Here is a 17,236-nt window from a genome sequence, read left to right as displayed (position 1 = left end):
GTGCAGTAGCGATGAGTTTGTCTCAGAATAAAGAATGAGTGTTTTGTTTGCATTAATTACTATATCATAGTTAAGTGATCTGTAAAATCCACGTTACTGAGATCGAAGTTGAAAGAAAATGCATGGATTAACTACCTGGGAGTCAGAATAGCCCTAAACAAGTCCTGGGAGCCTAGAGCAGAGTTAGGTGCTTGTGGTGAAGAAGGAAGAGCGCTTGTGTTGATGAGATTCCAGTCTAACCCAAACCCAGGGTACTAGGAGCTGTCTGACCCTGTATGAGAAGCTTCCAGACAAGAACTCTTGATAATGTAATGCTACCCCTTGAGCTTCTAGGCTGTGGGAGTGAAGAGTTTTCAGAACAACGCACAAAGGGCAGCTACTTGATGCTGGTTCCTCTAGCCCAGCTGCAAGAGATGAAACGTTTCATTTAGATATTTCTAGATCCAAAAAATTCCAAAAGCATAATTTAAGTCTGAAGAAATGAAGGCTGCAAGAAATTAGGATGATGGGAAAAGAATTTGGGAGTTACTGACTTGATCTGCCTAATGGTCTGCCACCTTGAAGAATGAGCAGCCCCAGCTTGGTTCATGAGAGGGCGAGAACTAGAACCCCGAGTGCATTTAAAAACCTGAGTTCCTAGTGTTCACTCAAAAAGGGAGGAGTAAGAAAACCATTTCATCCTGTCATCCACTTCAGAGCTTATGACACACACAGAGGGGACAGTTCCTTTCTCTGACAGAATCTGACTTCTGGTAAGAAACTGGAGCATCAGATTGTTTTGGATGGATTTCTGTTCTGCACAGGAGTAATTAACAAGACCAGGTTCCAGTAACCTGCTTTCACTTACATAACAGTTTCCCCAGCACTGTGTGAGTATTTATGGACTTATGACCCCCAGCACCACTAGCCCATTCCAGCAGTCCATAGATATTAATGTTGTTTTGTATCTGTGGCTAATGGTGTGGAATAAGGAAGATGTAAAGCAGAAGTTCAGGGTGAGGCAAACACGTAACATACTGCTTTGGTTTGTGTGTTGGTGAGAGAGCTGTACTGGGAACTGAAGAATAGCAGGGGGTTGCCCCTCAGGTAATTTAGGCAGCATTTTTTCCTTTAGTCTGGCTGAATGCTTCTGTGAAATTTATTAGCTATTAAACAACTTATGTTTTTCCTTAGTAAGATATGTGGATATCTAAATATCTCTTGAGAATAAGGAAACCAAGAAGTACATTAAGAACTGTCAGTGAAGGTTTTTAATCCTTCATTGTGTTGAGACCTAGGACATTAGCGGGAATACTGTAAGGCAACATTGTTCCGATCAAGAAAAATAGCTCTAGTTTCCCTAATGAATTCTAAAAGTACTTTAAATTCCACATAATAACTAATGTGCATTAATCTTGATCCCTGCAAGTCTTTAATGGCTGCTAAACAGCAGTGTATATCTTCAATTAAAATGCCAGCTTGAAGTGTGTTCTAAAAATGTTGGTAGAGGAGCAGCAGTGCTGCTTCTTAATGGAGGGGGGGAAATCTAGGAATCAAAATGGATAAATATTCCCATTTCCAAGTAGTTTATTAATCACTTGAACTCCTAATAGGTTCTTCCATTGGGAAGATATTTGGATATTTTAGAAAACTTGAACTTGCTTCAGAAGACTGTTGTATCAAGCCAGTCGTGGAGATCTGTCCCTGTGTTGTTGTCAGCCATGCATCTGGAAAGCAGAATAGGGATGTTTTAATTCCCCATACCACAGCACCAAATATGTCCTTTACTGTGTGACCAAGCATATTGCCACTGCATTGCACAGAAGAGATCCCTGTTAGCTGAGGGAAATGTCTCCTGTTCAGAGCCTCCTTTTGCCGTTTCTCATACTACCACTGTGGCTTGAGTGCGCCTTTAGCTATCCCAGTAAATATTTACTGGAAAACACCATTGAATATATGACAGTGTATGTTTTGCCAGTTGCAGTGAAATAGCCCATCAGACAAACTCATCACAGTAAATGTTCTTGCAAAGTATGTTCCTGCTAGGAAGAGAATATGTAAAGCTTGCAGATTAACAGAAAAAATGCATGTCTCAGCTGATGTTGCTGTTTGCTTCAGACCACTGAATGGTAGTACCAGAAAGTTTTTAGTGTCCCGGGTGTTAGCAAAGGTGTATAAACAGCATCTGAGCAGTGGGTCCAGAATTGCCTGCAAGATCTTGGTATGTAGCTAGGCTTCCCCCTCACCCCTGAGAGTTAGCTGTGCAGGGTGAGAAGGAACCAGGGTATCTGAGTGAGGTCAGCTGTGAAATGTGTTCTGGCAGTCTGGGAGATGGCCTGTAAAGTGATTTTATTCCTAAAGTCAGAGAAGTGTCTTATCCCTGCCTGGCATTTCAGACCTTGATCCTGTCCCTTCATCAGTGTGGCTATCTCATTCTCACATAGCAATTAGAAAGAGAACTGCAGTCTCAGTTTTTGTTACATGTTTGAAGTGTTCTTTCTAGTCATTTGGAGCTCAGAGAAACACCTTTTCACATTTCCCTCTTGTGCACATCCATATATCCAGGTAAATTGATAATTGTACTTTATCGTAATGGTATTATGGCCAATACCATTACATGGATAAGACCATGCTGTCATGGTTTTACTCCAGACACTAAGAGCCACACAGCAACTCACTCACTTCCCCCTGCCCTGTGTGGCAGAGAACCAGGAAAAAAGTAAACCTATGGTTTGAGATAAGAACAGTTTAATAATTGAAACAAAAGAAAATATTATAATAGCATCATAATAATTGTAATATTATGGAGATAATAGGATAGAAGGAGATAGATTTAATTTCTCTAATGGAAACAAGTGATGCACAATACAACTGCTCGCCATCTTTCTGCTTCTCCCTCAGCAGCAATCAGTCTCTCCTGTCCAGTGACCTCCATCCAGTTTATGTGCTGGGTATGACATTGTATGGTCTGGACTGTCCCTCTGGCCAGTTCAGCTCAGCTGTCCTGGCCATGCTCCCTCCCAGGTCCTTGTGCAGCTCCTCACTGGCAGAGCACAGGAACCTGAAAATCCCCTGGCTCAGGGTGAGCACTGCAGAGCAACAGCTGAGCCATCAGTGTGTCATCAACATCAGCCTCATACTGAATTCAAAACATCACACTGTACTGGCTATTGGAAAGAAAATTAACTCTCCAGGACACAGGTTCAGTATCTGCCTTTTACTCTGGACTGTTAAAAGATAATGAGTTGGTTCTCCTTCAGATGCCTTCTTCCTTAGTGGTATGGAGGAGACTACAGCTGCATAATACCTTGAACCTGGGTTTTGGACAGTACCATCATAAAAAAACTGCAGCTTTGCAACAGAAAGTACAGATCAAGTATAAACTGCCTTTGCTAGTTCTAATTTATTCCAGAAACGACAGAAAAAGTTGTAGAGCAGACTGTAGAGGGGATCAAGACTGTGAGCCAGGAGAGCTGTGATCTGCTGCACTGGGTCGTTTGTCACATCGTAGCTGGTGTGAAAACAACAGGTATGGGGAATTCTCAGGAGTGTGATTCCATTTGGTATATAGGCTGGGGGTTGACACATGCCTTTTGATCCAGATTGAATTTGTGATGCTCGCTGACCCAGTATTGTAGAGATCCGAATGAATGCAGACCCACTTTTTAGAGAGTTTGTTGGAATTGCACAGTAAAAGAAAGATGGGTGGCATTCTGTTTCAAATGTATTGCATGTATTTTATGCTGTATATATCGTCTATGTTAATCTCATAAAACTGCTGTAAAAGTCACGTGGTTCTGGCAGATATTCTTACAACCTCTATTTAGATTTTTCTTATTTGTAAACCAAGCCTTGACAGTACTTCGCTCTGTTTCTAATGGAAACCTAGCAGTTTATAGACCAAATTTCTAACAAATTTTTGAAAATTTCTTTTACCACGAAGTGACCTCCTGCCTTGATGTAATTTCATTTTGTAACTTACTAGCTTTTCTAAAATATCCTGTAGAATGGACTGTCCAAAGTCAAGTGTTGACTTTCTAATGCTGATACATTTTTTTCTAGGTTCTCTGTAGCTGTTTATTATAATGCAGTTGTGTCTTCAAAACAGTCTTCCAAAGCCTGTTTTAATGCATGAAAATATATTCATACAATTTCAACAAATAAATAAATAAATACTAAGTTATCAGGGCTAGGAATTTGGGGAAGGAAGAAGTGAGGAGTACCAAGATAATAATATGTCTTGCCATTGGGATGAAGAAATAAGTAGTAGAGAAATGTAATATTACAGGAAGATGTTGTTTGATACAGAGAACAAATCTTGCAGCCTGTTGCTAGATGAAGCAATCTCAGTCCCAGATACCACGGTGTAACCCTCAGCCTCACAACAGCTCCAATTCCCCAACTGTTGTGCAGGAAGTGCTCACTGGAACCTGACTACAGAGACGGTGGACAACTGGCTTACCAGCCTGTGAGGCAGGCAGCAGAGTCAATAAACTGGGGATTATCCAGTTAAATTACATGGCAACGTGAGAAGGATGAAGGTCTGACCGTTTTTGGCAGGAGTGAGCTGGTGCATTTCATGAAAGAATACTGCTGTGTGGAAAGGGAGTGCGTTTTGGCCCACAGAACACAACATTTTAAAGGAATTTGAAGTCTGTTTTTTGTGCTTCAGTGGAGATGACAGTACTACCAGTATGAACAGAGAGTCAATGTGTTTTGTCTTATTTTCAATATTTTGTGATGAAGCAGAGATGTTCTTAGTTAATATTCTCGTGAGCAAAGCAGTGAATGAACATCCTAGAAGGATGTTTGGTTTAGTTATTTGCAATTTAATCTCAATTATTTACTGAAAACAAGGACAAAGTAAGAGAAGAGTTAGTAGAAATCAGAGTTGAAGGCTTTCAGAAACTCATCTTTCAATATAACTTGGTGTAGTCCATAACACAGAGATTAAGATAATCTATGGATATCTAATTTTAAAAGCCACCATAAACCAAATCTTACTTCCAACCTTCTTGGTTAGCACAGTCAGTGAGTTATCTGCTAAATTTCATCCTAACAGTTTAAGAAGCCAAATAATGCACGTTGAAGAGTGTTCTCAGTGCTTTCTGAGTGATGCTGGCAAATCCAATCAGGACTCCAAGCATTACTTTGCAGTGCTGGGATCTTCAAAGTGGAGTTGGTTCTCCATTATGTTGGCACGGGAGTACCTCCACATACACATTGTGCTCCTGTGAGAAAAATGAAGGCAATTTGACTTCTCAGATAAATCAGATGATGCTTCTTTTCCAACTTCTTGTTTTGATGTATGGTTTTGAATTTTCTAAATTGCCCATATACCTTACTTTTTTTCCCACTTTTCATCGTATTTTTTTATTGCATACATTCTTTAAAACAATGACTCATATTTAGATCTCTAATGAGGACATTATTCTTCATCAGTATCTGAGGCTATTGCCTTCCTATAACAGAAATTAGTTTGCAGAATTGAGTTGTTATTAAATTGTTATTAAACATTCCCCTTCCTCTGAATATTAGGAAAACACAGGCTCATCAATGGGACAATTTTAGCAAATTTACAAACTATCCTTATTAAATCCAGAAATTACTACAGTGTGTTATTTTAAATTTTCTGCAATTTCCTGACTTAAAATACTCTCAATTTAGATATACATTGAATGTTTAGTTTAGAGATCTATCTATAAAGCTGTTGTAGGACGGTTTTCAGTTTCCAGAATAGTTTCTCACCATTGGAATTGTGCACAGGTGTGCTAAATTTTAAAGCAGAAAGGCACTGAGGCTGTAAAGAATTTAATTAGCTCTCACTTTACTGTTGTGTTAGTTAAAATACTCTTTGGAGATGTCAGCTGGAGTTGGTGGGTGCCTGAAAGAGGTTTTTGTGAGGAGTGTTGAAAGCACACTGTTCCTCTAATTGCAGGGGCTCTCTCTGCACCCCAAGGCTGTGCAAGGAACATTCTCAGTGCATTTTTCTGCATATTAGATTTCTGGATCGTTCTGTAATCCTGCAGACAGCATTGGATGAGTTCTTGAGGAGATATATGAGGTGTCTGGCATTCGTTCCTGTGGTGCTAAGTAGTGTCCTGTTTGTCCCAGCAGGAGCGTAAAGTGAAAGCACACACTGCAGCTTGCCAGTAGTGCTGGGGTGGTTCTGTTTGCTGCTCCCACGGCTCTGTGCCTGGCAGTGCGCTGTGCTACTGCCAGGGAGGAGCACCGGGACACAAAATCCAGTGTTCCTGCACAGATGTATGAGGGAAATTGCCTGAGGGTAGACACCTGAGTTACAGGCAGGCTATGGACAATTGCTCACTCTTGTATCAAGTGTACATAAATGGGCATAGAATCAGAGTGGTTTGGCTTGGAAGAGACCTTAAAGATATTGCCATGTATCCCATGTTAAATAAACATAACCACAAAACTTGGAACATCCCTCTGAAAATTTAATTATCTTGTCTGTCTGTCTCATGTAACATATTAATGCTCACAACATTGATTTTCAGTTTGTGTGTTCTCAGAGCTCAAGGCATTGAAGCTTGTTAGCCAAGTACTGGGCTGGCATCTTCAGAATGGGTTGAAGAAGAGTTTTGCTGGATAACCAGCCCTAATTCTTCATAGCTGAAGAGTATTGCCAGAGAACTAGTTTATCTGAATACTAGTTTATCTTGTTCCTGTAGTCAAACGAAGTCAACTCTAGTTGCGTTCCCAAATGCCACATCACCTTCTTTCCATTGTGGAAGGAATTTACAGAAAGCTGTGGTCTAGGTGTGTGTGGAAACCAGGACAGACCTTTCACATATAGCTTCAGAGGCATGCCAGGGGCAGTGTAAGTTGTGTTGCAGGGCTGTGGTGATGTTGGAAGGCACAATGCAGTTTCAAAATGCCCTTTCCAAACCCTTGCCTTCCAAACTACTTACGGTTGCTGTTTGAGTGTTCTCATTAGAGAGAAACTTGGCTGTATTTGGTAGCAAATTGAAGTCTTAATTTGTAATGTCAATGCTGTAAGATGATTGCTTGTAAAAGACTAAATACATTTAGTCTGCAGATTGTGCTTTGTTATTGTACTGATCTTAGGAGCTATTGAAAAAAAATCAGGTCAACTTGCAAAAAATTAGCGGTTTACTCCTTGTCAGAATAGTGATAGGGATTGTGGGTATTTGGAGTTTAAAGGATATGTGGGCATGTATTTAAATACTTTGTGTAGTTTTCATTTACAAGTTTAACATAAGGTTTGGAAAAGATTTAAGTTTGCTTTGTTTAAAGCAAGGGTTACGTTGCCCTTTGAGTTCCTGTGCTAATTAGATGTTTCTATTTTAATGTAGCACTGTATTTCTTAAAGGGGTGCCATTGGGATGCAAAACAAACCAGAGACAATCTGCTTTTCAGTTAAGAAGAGTATTTTTCCAACATTATTTTCAGCCAATTATAAATTAAGGCCTTAAGATAATAGGAGCAAGAAATACTGGATGTCTTTTACTTTGTTCCCTATGGCTCTCTTAGTGAACTAAATTTAAAGTGAATTCATAAGAATGCACTTTTCATTCAACCTGTACATCGTAATCAGATTTTAGTGGTCATTTTAACTGATCAAGAGCTAAACAAATTTTCATTTTCAGTAAATTTTTCTGTGCTATTTTTATAAGCATACATCTTGTGCTATTGCAACTTTATAAAACCCATCTCTTCATTCAGAATATCACTATTTCTCATTAGTGTTCTGTAGGTTAAATTTTTCTAAAAACTGCTTTTATATGTATATAATTACAAATGTTTTTTCTTTTAATTTTTAGTATTATTGTGAATTACACTTGTAGTTTATTTAAATCTCTTGACAATTCATTTAAATAGGTAAAATTTTATGAAATGTAGTTCTCTTTTGAAAGGATTTTTCCAGCACATGAACTGGTGGCCTCCTTGTATTACAAAGAAAAAATGCTTAATGCAAAGGAAATCTGGATTGTAGAAGTTTTTTCACAGAATTGTCAGATATTTAAAGTTGTGCATTCATTGTTTTGGCAGTTGTTCACATGTGAGGTTAAAGATACTCAGTTATTATCTACGTGTTTGGCTTTTAATAGCAGTCACGCAAAATTCGTTATAAAAATGCAAATCAGGCTAGTGGAAGCCTGCAACGCTGCTGAATCATTTTCTCCAAATAGTAAGAAGGAATCCTGTATGATCTTAACTTTTCCACTCCAAAGCACTACGCACTATGGCTCTGAAACTGGAAATGACAAAGAATGGGCACAGAACAGTGAGGAAAATACACATTTTAAATCGTTTGCTATGTTAAATAGATAATGCCGCCACGAGGATGCTTTTTCTCTGAAGGTAGAAATTCCTAACATATAACAGAATGTTATCTCTTTTTTCTGAATTAACAAAGAAAAAATGCAGCTCTGTGTTCCTGATGTCCTTCCTCCATATTTTTGTCAGGGGTAGCTTTTTATTTGATATCATAATACTCATTTAAATGTTTTTTTAATACTTGTGAAGATGCAGTTTACAGTATACAAATACTGAAAGATTTTTATATCACAATTAAAAAAATGCTATCATTCAGGAAAGATTTTGTTTTTTTCTATAGAGAACTAATACTTAGCTGTTTTCTTTTTTGTTTTTTTCATGTTTTTTTCCTCCCCATGAATGACTAATGCTTCATGTCAAGATTGAACAGAGCTGTCATTCTAGTCTTGCTGAAATAACAAGAACTGACAAAACTGAAAATGGTCAGATTTTTGGGTTTCCAAAGATATTGTTTAATACAACTGAATGAGGGATGAAATATGGGAGAGGCATCCATTATGGTTTCTGGAAAGACTTTCTATAGGCTGGAACTTCATTCTGTAATTAATTAGTCACACTAAGTATTTCAGATCCCTGTATTTTCTTGATTATCCTCACCGAAATCAAGTTGCTGTGAAGTACATTGAAATTTTAGAAGTTACTTTCTTGCATAAATTAATAATTTTGCTAGTCTTCGCTGTAATTATTTAGTAAATTGACTCTTCTGCACTTTCAAGAAATAATGAACTGGTAGTGAGGTATTATTTCAGTGAGCTGTTATTTCTTGTATTTCTTCATAGACCCTTTTTTTTCTTTTCTATGTGATCTGTGCTATTGATTTATTTTACATCTTAGTAAACGTAGGGTATTTGGGCTGGCTCTAAAAGCCTGCTTGTCCTGACACATCCTCTAATACAGTATCTGCAGTTGTGTGTACATGTTTCATATGTGTAAATGACAGCTGTCAGCTTGCTAATTTCATTTTTCAGTGGGCAAATACCATCAGATTCCATGAATGCAGCCTTACAAACAGATGAATACAAATATTTTCAGCTGCAAGCATTGTGATATAGATTCCTTTCATGGCTTTATCTCTCAGTTCACACTGCCTGTGTACTTCTTATCTGCTGCTTGTTAAAGATGCACTACTCGTTTCTTCTTTTGCTGAGTCAGACTGTTTGAGGTTTCTTTAATTCCCAATTAGCTTTTCTTTGCTAATAGTATCATTAATGCCTGAAATAGCGCTGTAGCTCTGAAGGCTGAAATCATCACAAAGTCGGCAAGTGTTGTTAAGGCTCCATACATTTGTGTCGCTTTTAATGAAAATGTGCTGAGATTTCTTCCAACTGGGCATTTTAAGCAGGGGAGCTTCCTTTTCCAAACTGCGTGCTAATAGAGGCTGTGTGGAAATAATCATTGTTATGCTTGAGAAACTGCTTTTTATTGTGAATTAGGCTGCATTTAGTGCCCTGAAACTCCCTCAGCACACCACATTTGAGTTTCAGCAGCAAAGTATTCAGGTACCACATTCACTTCATCTTATTTTTCCTTGTTAGGGGTTTAGAGCCCAGAGTGTATCCCAGGGTTTCAGCCTTGCCTCCCAGGAATATTACTTCTACCACCCTATGCTGGACAGCAAAACCCACCTGACACCAGTGGGAGGTAGTGCTCTGTAAAGCAGCAGCAGCAGCCTCTCTTTTGTCCCACACCTGCAGCAGAAGGGGAAGATGGAACATAGTACTGCTCACTTCCCATCCCTTCTGGCTTCCCACCACACCTTGTCCATCTCCCTGAAAAGCTGAGAAAAGGGCAGGTCAGGTGTCAATCAACCAGCCCAAAAACCAAGCAGTGTGGGCTAATGAGCATTCCTCTTTCTTGGAAAGCAGAAATAAAAGTGTCTGTATAAATAATTTTTTTTATTTCAGCATTGCTTTCAAGCTCACAAGTTTGACTGTTGATCTTTGCCTTTATTTCTTTTGGATATGTATAGTTCATGTTAGTATTTATCAAAGGTCTTTCTTTCTTGCTATATCTATTTCTCTGTGCTCTCAGAAGTAAAAGGATTAACAGCAGTTATATTACTGCTTTTAGCTAAAATAGATAGATCATTTTATTAGTTTTTCATGACTGCAAGTGGGTGCATTCTCTTGTTAATTGAAACCCCACCCAGCAAGGAAAGTTATTTGAGAGATGCCTGCCCCTCTACATGTATTTTTCTGCTTGAAATTTGAATATAATTATCCAGAAGGATTTTGAAGGTGTTTCTACATCTCATTATGAATTCTGTGCAATGCAAAAATCTCAACTTTATTTTTGTCTCAGAAGTACATGTCTGATGTAAAATTCCCTTTGGCAAGGAAAAGAGATTTTAGGATTCCACAAATCCAAATTCTTTTGCTTATGGCTACATCCCAGTTGAAGCGTTAGATTTTCCTTGGAGATCCTTCAGAGCCAGGAACATGATTCTTTCAGCAGGCTATGGTGCACATCAGTTTCCTGTTTAAACTGGTTCATTCTCCAGAGATGCAAAGAAATGTGTTGTTCAGCCTGGCAGTACTAATCCAAAGAGACACAAAAGGGAAGGATGAGACCCCAAAGTTTGGAAACATGAAAGTGTAGATGCTGGTGCAGTGAGATTTGGTTAATCAGTTAGAGTTTTATTTTTATTAAAAAACCAGAAACTTGAATATTTCAGAATTGTGTAACAACATTTATATTTTTGGTAATATCTCTATCACACAATGGCTTTCTTCTTTCTTTTGGGATGCAAGAAGAATGTAAATCTACTCATTATTTTCAAACAGTCTCATACTTTCTTCAGAAGAATGGAAGAAACAAATTAACACTACTTTGTTCTTTACACCTACCAATGACAGTATATAACAGCAATTAAAATATTAATTGTGTGAACTGGCTACTGTTAGTTCATGTAAAAGCAAGTGCTGTACTTTTTGTCTAGGCCTGAAAAAAGATGAGTCCTTTAGCCTCACTTTCTCTCATGTTGAATATGAATATCTCAGTAAGCACTGAGACACCTCCATTCATGGGCCTTGTGTCTGTCTGTCCTTCCAGGGGTCACAAACGCAAACTGGATGAAGATGATGCTGCCAGTGAATCCAGTAAAGAATCCAGCAATGAAGATGAGGAAGGAAGCAGTTCTGAAGCAGATGAAATGGCAGCAGCACTTGAAGCTGAACTGAACGACTTCATGTGAGATTCATGCAGAAGACAGAATTTGTAATTATATTTTACTTCTCATAAACAGATCGGACTTCAGATGAGTCCCTTATGTCAGTACTCAATGTTTTTCCAAAATGTGTGTGTATATTTTGCAAAGCAACTCAAGAGGTGATACATTATTTTACAAAATCGGAAATAGATGTTTTTAAGTTGTTTTACTAAAGGAATATATACTTTTTTAAGCAAAAAAAAAAAGTATGCAATGGGACATGGTGTGCTATGCCAAAGACACGTTAGGAGCTCTGCAGAACCTTCATGTACAGAACAGTGGTACAAAGATTTGTGATTAAACAGACATCAAGTTTCTAAAAATATTGCAGGCTGTGGTTTATGGGTTACAATCGTAAAAGGAGGAGATGAAGGAGATGGAATTGTCTGGGTAGTACAGCAGGAACCTGGTGAACTGGTCATCCTTTTCCACAAATAAAGCTATCAAATATAAAAGGATTTTTGAAATAAAAAAGAACTATTTATATTTGTATAGAAACAGAGAATGTGATATGCAAGCTTTGTGAACTCTGCACTTGACCCACCTGTCATTTGCTTGTAAGAGAATACACAGTGGTCAACATTCATGTTTTTAGGTTACTTTGTTGAATAGTTGGGTTCTTTAGAGACATTGTTTAGATTTTTAACTTGCCTTCTCTGTAAGCAGAAATTTAGCACAGCAGACTATGTGGTCCTGTACTGCCACAAGATGCATATTCACCCTTTCATGTTGTCTTGGGAAGAACAAGTGCTACTTCAGTCTAGATAGAATATAATTTCTTTGACAAGAGACCTGATGTAAAGTTTTTGTATATTCTATTTCATATTTGACCCACAAAACAGATTTTCTTTCATTTAATAAAGGTTCATTTTGTATGCTTTGTTTCTCTTTCCTGTTCCTTCCATCAAACATAAGGCACTTTTCTGTATTATCTTTCCTTTATTCTGCATGAAAGTAATGAAAAATATTGAAAGCAGGTGCAAATTTGTAGATTCAGGCAGGTAGCTGAAGGACAGAAGAGAAACACTGGCTCAGAAGATTAATGGACTCTAACACCTGACTTTTCTCAGGTGTCTTTGATGGGCCTCTGAAATTACTATAAGAGTTGTTGCTCTGGTATTGAATTTCTGTGGCTAGGACCATGGTTTATTCTCAATTGTTAGCAACTGGAGATTGAATCCTTTAAGCAATATGTTTGCAAAAGAAGACTCGTTAGTTTGTATGTCATGGTTAAAAGGAAGTACATTCTGGTGCAGAAATACTTCATTTTTCCACTTAGCAGTAAAACAGAAAATTTCAGTAGAATCTTAGCTGCTTTACAAATAGCACTCTAATTTTAAAGCTTCATAATGACAGTTAAAGGAAGACTGAGAAAATACAAGAGCCTTTTCAGATTAATACTGCTTTTCCACTTCAGAATGCAAAGTCAGCATCCACAGACAAAAATAGTGGATTTTGTGGGAAAATGCTCAGCTTCCTGGATGTTTACACAGGTACCATACAGCTGAATGCTACAGTGCTCTGCCTGCTGTAGCTCTCCATGTAAACATGCAGGATGTCTCCAAGTGACTTTTCATCATATAACAAAAGAAGAAGACTAATGCTTGTAAAATGGCAAGTCAAAATATTTTCTTTTTTTACAGCAACCTGAATTCATCATCCTCAGCTATCAGAGGACGACTCCTTGCAATTAAATACTAGAATTCCAGGGGTTGTGGGGCATGTTTTGTGTTTTCTTAAAACTCCACTTGAAATAATGGGAAATAACATCAGCTTTCTGGGTCACTGTGATGCTGCAAATGACTTGACAGCGCAAATTTCAGCAGAGACTTGTTCTGGGTAATGGTCTTTGCCAGTCACGCAACTCTGGGGCAGCATTTAAGCTCTGAGTGTAAACACAGCCAGTGAGCAAAGCCAGGCTTTGCTGGGTACTGCATCCCTGGCACCACAGCTGCCTCACAGTGCCTGGGGGGGGGTTCTCTGTGGACAAGCTCTGGGGTGAGAAAGGCTCTATCTTCCTCCCCGTGTTACTTCATGGATGATGGCTTAACTGGTGGGAAGGGGTGGTCTGAGCAGGAGTCCTAAAAGCCATCAGCACTCCGGTATCTTTTAACAATCCCTGCCCTCCAGTCCTTGGAGTAGGGGAGACCTAGCACAGGGAGGGTCTGCTTACTGCCAGAGCAGCCCAGAAGGCATCAAGCCTGCTTTCTGCTGAAAAGAATCCTGCTCAGTCAGGTGGCTGTGCTGAGTGCACTGGTCACCAGTCTCTGCACAGGTGGGAGAGAGAAATGGGAACTGAAGATTTAATAGATGGTGAGTTAAATGCCCATTCTAACCTGCCAGCAAGAAGTCTGGATGTATGAAGTTGTCACTCACTCCCACTAGCTTACACTTTTTGAAGGTGCAGGAGCATCCTAGGAAAAGCAACAAATGTGCTTTGTGAAATGAGTTTAACTCTTTATTAAGTGACCTAGATATTTTGGCTGTTTTCTTGCCCTACATTAGGTAGATTCATTAGGTAGCTAGCAAGGAACTGCTGCCAGCAAGGCACTCTAACAACTGAAGTGGTGACCAGATTCCCAGTGAGACTGTTGAACTCACTGGTTTCTGAAAGGGTACCAGGTGTGGAAATGAGCACAGAAAGGGCACCTTGCTTCATTCAAGTTTTCTAAGTGTGTACTATCACTGCTGGCTAGGAAAGATGGCTCCTAAGGGCTCATGGTTATTTAAGAACTGGTAGGAGCCATCATTCTGATTTAAAGACCAACAGTTTTACTTTCTCGACTTGTCCTCACCAGTTCTTAAGAGAATGAGAAGACATCACAGATCTGATGAGGATCATAGAATAGTTTGGGTTGGAAAGGACCTTTAAAGGTCACATAATCTATTCTCCCTACAATGAGCAGGGACATCTTTAACTAGACTAGGTTGCTCAGAGCTTGGTCCAACTTAGCCCCAAATGTTTCCAGGGATAGGGATGTAATGGGACCGGTGATTAAAGCAAAAAGCATCACATAGTGGCCAAGCTTTTCTCCTTGTGCCTGTGCTGGGGACAGGGGAAGACAAGGCAGCAGTTGCTTAGCACTGAGATGCAAAAAGCTCCAAGCATGCAGACACTTTCACTGTTGGTGTTTGTGCATGTGTGAAGCAGGCTTCAAGTTTTCTTAGTGCTAGATAGTAACATCTCTGTGAAGGATGGGAAGTCTCAATTTTCCTTCTTCAAGCAATACTGCTTGTGGAATAGGTGACTGTCTTACAAGTGTGAAAATACACATACACAAACCTGGAGCTGTACCTAAAGATTTCTCAGCTCTGCCTAATTTTACTACAGTGAACATTGCAGCAGGTGACAAGTTGAAGAATCAATACATAGTGGTCTTGTTAAGGAAGGGGATCTCGTCATGTAGCTGAAAATTCAGCATGAGAAGACTCCCTGTTCTCACTACCTGCAGGCAAGCTTTTTATACATTTGTTTTTCCTATCCAATCCCACCTTCTGTTGTCATTTCAGAAGTGTTTGGAGCCCAGCACCTGGCTCAGCCTCCTCTCCCTTGCCTCTCACAGGAACGGGAGGCAGCAGTATCCAATCCCCCAGGGAGCATCACCTACAGCAGGCATACATACCTGTCCTGATAGGCTGCATAGCCCGTGCTCCTTCTGCTGTCCTGGCTTTGAGAGAGAGATGACTGTAATAACAGCAGTAACAAATAGCACAGATAAGCAAAAATACTGCCTTTTTGTAGGCTAGGTGTGAGTGCTTCCATGTGGAAAAATGAACATCTTTCTTCTAGGAATTTATTCCTCAGTGTCATACAGCTCATAACCATAAATAGGAAAATCTTTGCTTCTGGTCTGGCCTCCCATGGAGATCAACTCAATCATTTCCAGCAGCTATTGAATCATTGTCCCCAAGAACCAGGCCAGCTGCTTTCCTGGATCTCCTCAGGGCCCACAGGATTGCTAGAACTGTGGAGAAACAGACAGGAACTATAAGCCAAGCCCTCTTCTGTGCAAACTCTGTTTCTGGTACAGCAAATCATTCCTTTCACTTCTCATTCGTCGTGACTTTCTCTTTTTGTTGGAGAGTGGCAGAAATGCCCCATGACCTGATCCCGGGGGAGAGTGGGGCTGGCATAGACCACATACCCCAGAGCACTCAGATCATTTACTTGGCGAGATGGAGGCTGATTTTGACTCAGATTCTTTCGTGTGCACTGAGCAGAGGGTCGGTTTGATGTGTTTGCAGTACTTGACATTACTGACTTGCACAGGCCCTTTTAAATCCCCTGGAGTTCTCATCCCTGCAAGTCTCAAGCCCACAGAGCCTGTGCTGCCACCCCATGAGTCAGAGCTCCCTTGGCAGAAGGTGATTAATTCTCTTTTCTTTCCACACTCCATCCTAACTCTGTTCCCTGAAAAGACAAGGAGCCATATCTGGTAGATAGAAATATATAATGGCACTTCTAAAGATCTCCATCCCAAAATGAAGCTGGACTGACTTAGTTATTGGGTGGGTTTAGAGGCACTTTAAAGGTAGAGCAGGTGCTAACCTGAAACAACAGAGGTAAAAGTGCATTTTGTTGCCCTATCTGTGGGATGGACAGCTGTGTCCACACATTCCTTCCATGTGCTGTCCTCTTCTACTGAGCACTCCTCCATGAGTCAGCACGTCTTGCCAGGAGACTGGGAAGCAGAACAGAGACAGACCTTCCTCCTGAGGCACCACTGCCATCTTCCTGAGCCAAACTCTCACCAGAGCTGGCAGACAGTAACCATATTGCAAAGCCATGTAGGTTCAATAGGCGATGACAAAACACCCATCCTTCTCTAAGTCCGCTCTTAGAGCAGTGCAGTTCTCTTCTGTCCCTTCTACATCTGCCAGAGGAAGCCTTGGGAAAGTGAATTGCAGTGACAGATCTCTACTGACAGTAATCAAGAGGGAGAAACCTTGACTAAGGGCTGTCAAGAAGAGCTGGGTCCTCCTTCCTTTCCCTCCTCTACAGGAAACCAACATCTCTAAGTCCCCCAGGCTGCCTGTCAGATTTTAGATGTTGCTGCTCCCTCACAACCAGTCAAGCTGTTCTTGCTGAAGCACAAACAACCATTGCTACTGATCAATTTTAAGGGGCAAAGCCCTTAGGCAACAGCCTCCTCCTCCTCATGCTGCCTTCAGACCAGGCACTGGCACTTTTCTGACAGGGAACACAGCAAGAAGCCAGAAAAGCTTCTCATCTTTTCAGATCTACCACTATGGGTATGTATGACCCTTTCAGGACATAAGTATTAAATATGTCACTTAGTTCCAATACAAATGGTGCTTGGGAGATTCTCTGTTTTAATTAAGTGGATGAGTTTGGTCCTCAGAGAGCTCAACATGTCCTTGGGTGAATAAATGTTTTAATAATTCAACTTTGTCTCTCATAATCTCATAGCTGCAACCCACAGAAAAGCTTTCTTTTCCTTGACACTGAATACCAAATGAAGAACACTCCATCTGATTCCTCTGCTTTTTGCTTTCTGTCCTTGGATCCAAGCTCTCAGCCAGCCTCTCAGGCCAAGGGGGGAGCCCCACCATAGCGTCCCTATGCAGAGCAGCCCTGTGCCGAGTCCCCAGGACACAGCCACCAGCTGCATCCTCCTTGGGTGTCCTCTCTCCAGGGACTGCCTGTGGAAGCCATGTCACCTTTGAGCCTCAGAACAGCAGCTGGGCATCTTCCAGCACCCATCT

General features: G+C 40.2%; 1 protein-coding gene and 1 long non-coding RNA gene across 2 annotated transcripts in view; one reads left to right on the top strand and one right to left on the bottom strand.

Annotated features, from left to right (window-relative positions):
• CTDP1 (CTD phosphatase 1) overlaps positions 1-12,384 on the top strand; it is a 99,301-nt gene extending 86,917 nt beyond the window's left edge. The window contains exon 13 of the mRNA XM_014877703.2: positions 11,353-12,384. Coding sequence (XP_014733189.2) covers positions 11,353-11,494 — 142 coding nt within the window. The 3' untranslated portion in view covers positions 11,495-12,384. The remainder of the gene's footprint in view (positions 1-11,352) is intronic.
• Positions 2,771-17,037, bottom strand: LOC148225263 (uncharacterized). Its single transcript, XR_015804939.1, has 3 exons — positions 15,133-17,037; positions 9,927-10,836; positions 2,771-5,210 (listed from the first exon to the last, which is right to left on the bottom strand). It is a non-coding gene; the product is annotated as an uncharacterized LOC148225263 (long non-coding RNA).
• Between the last annotated feature and the right edge of the window lie 199 nt (positions 17,038-17,236).

Source organism: Sturnus vulgaris, chromosome 1 (genome assembly GCF_052056855.1).
Source record: "Sturnus vulgaris isolate bStuVul1 chromosome 1, bStuVul1.hap1, whole genome shotgun sequence".
Lineage (NCBI taxonomy): Eukaryota > Metazoa > Chordata > Aves > Passeriformes > Sturnidae > Sturnus > Sturnus vulgaris.
Note: the sequence above shows the minus strand (reverse complement) of the source record. Positions and strands in the feature narration are given on the sequence as shown.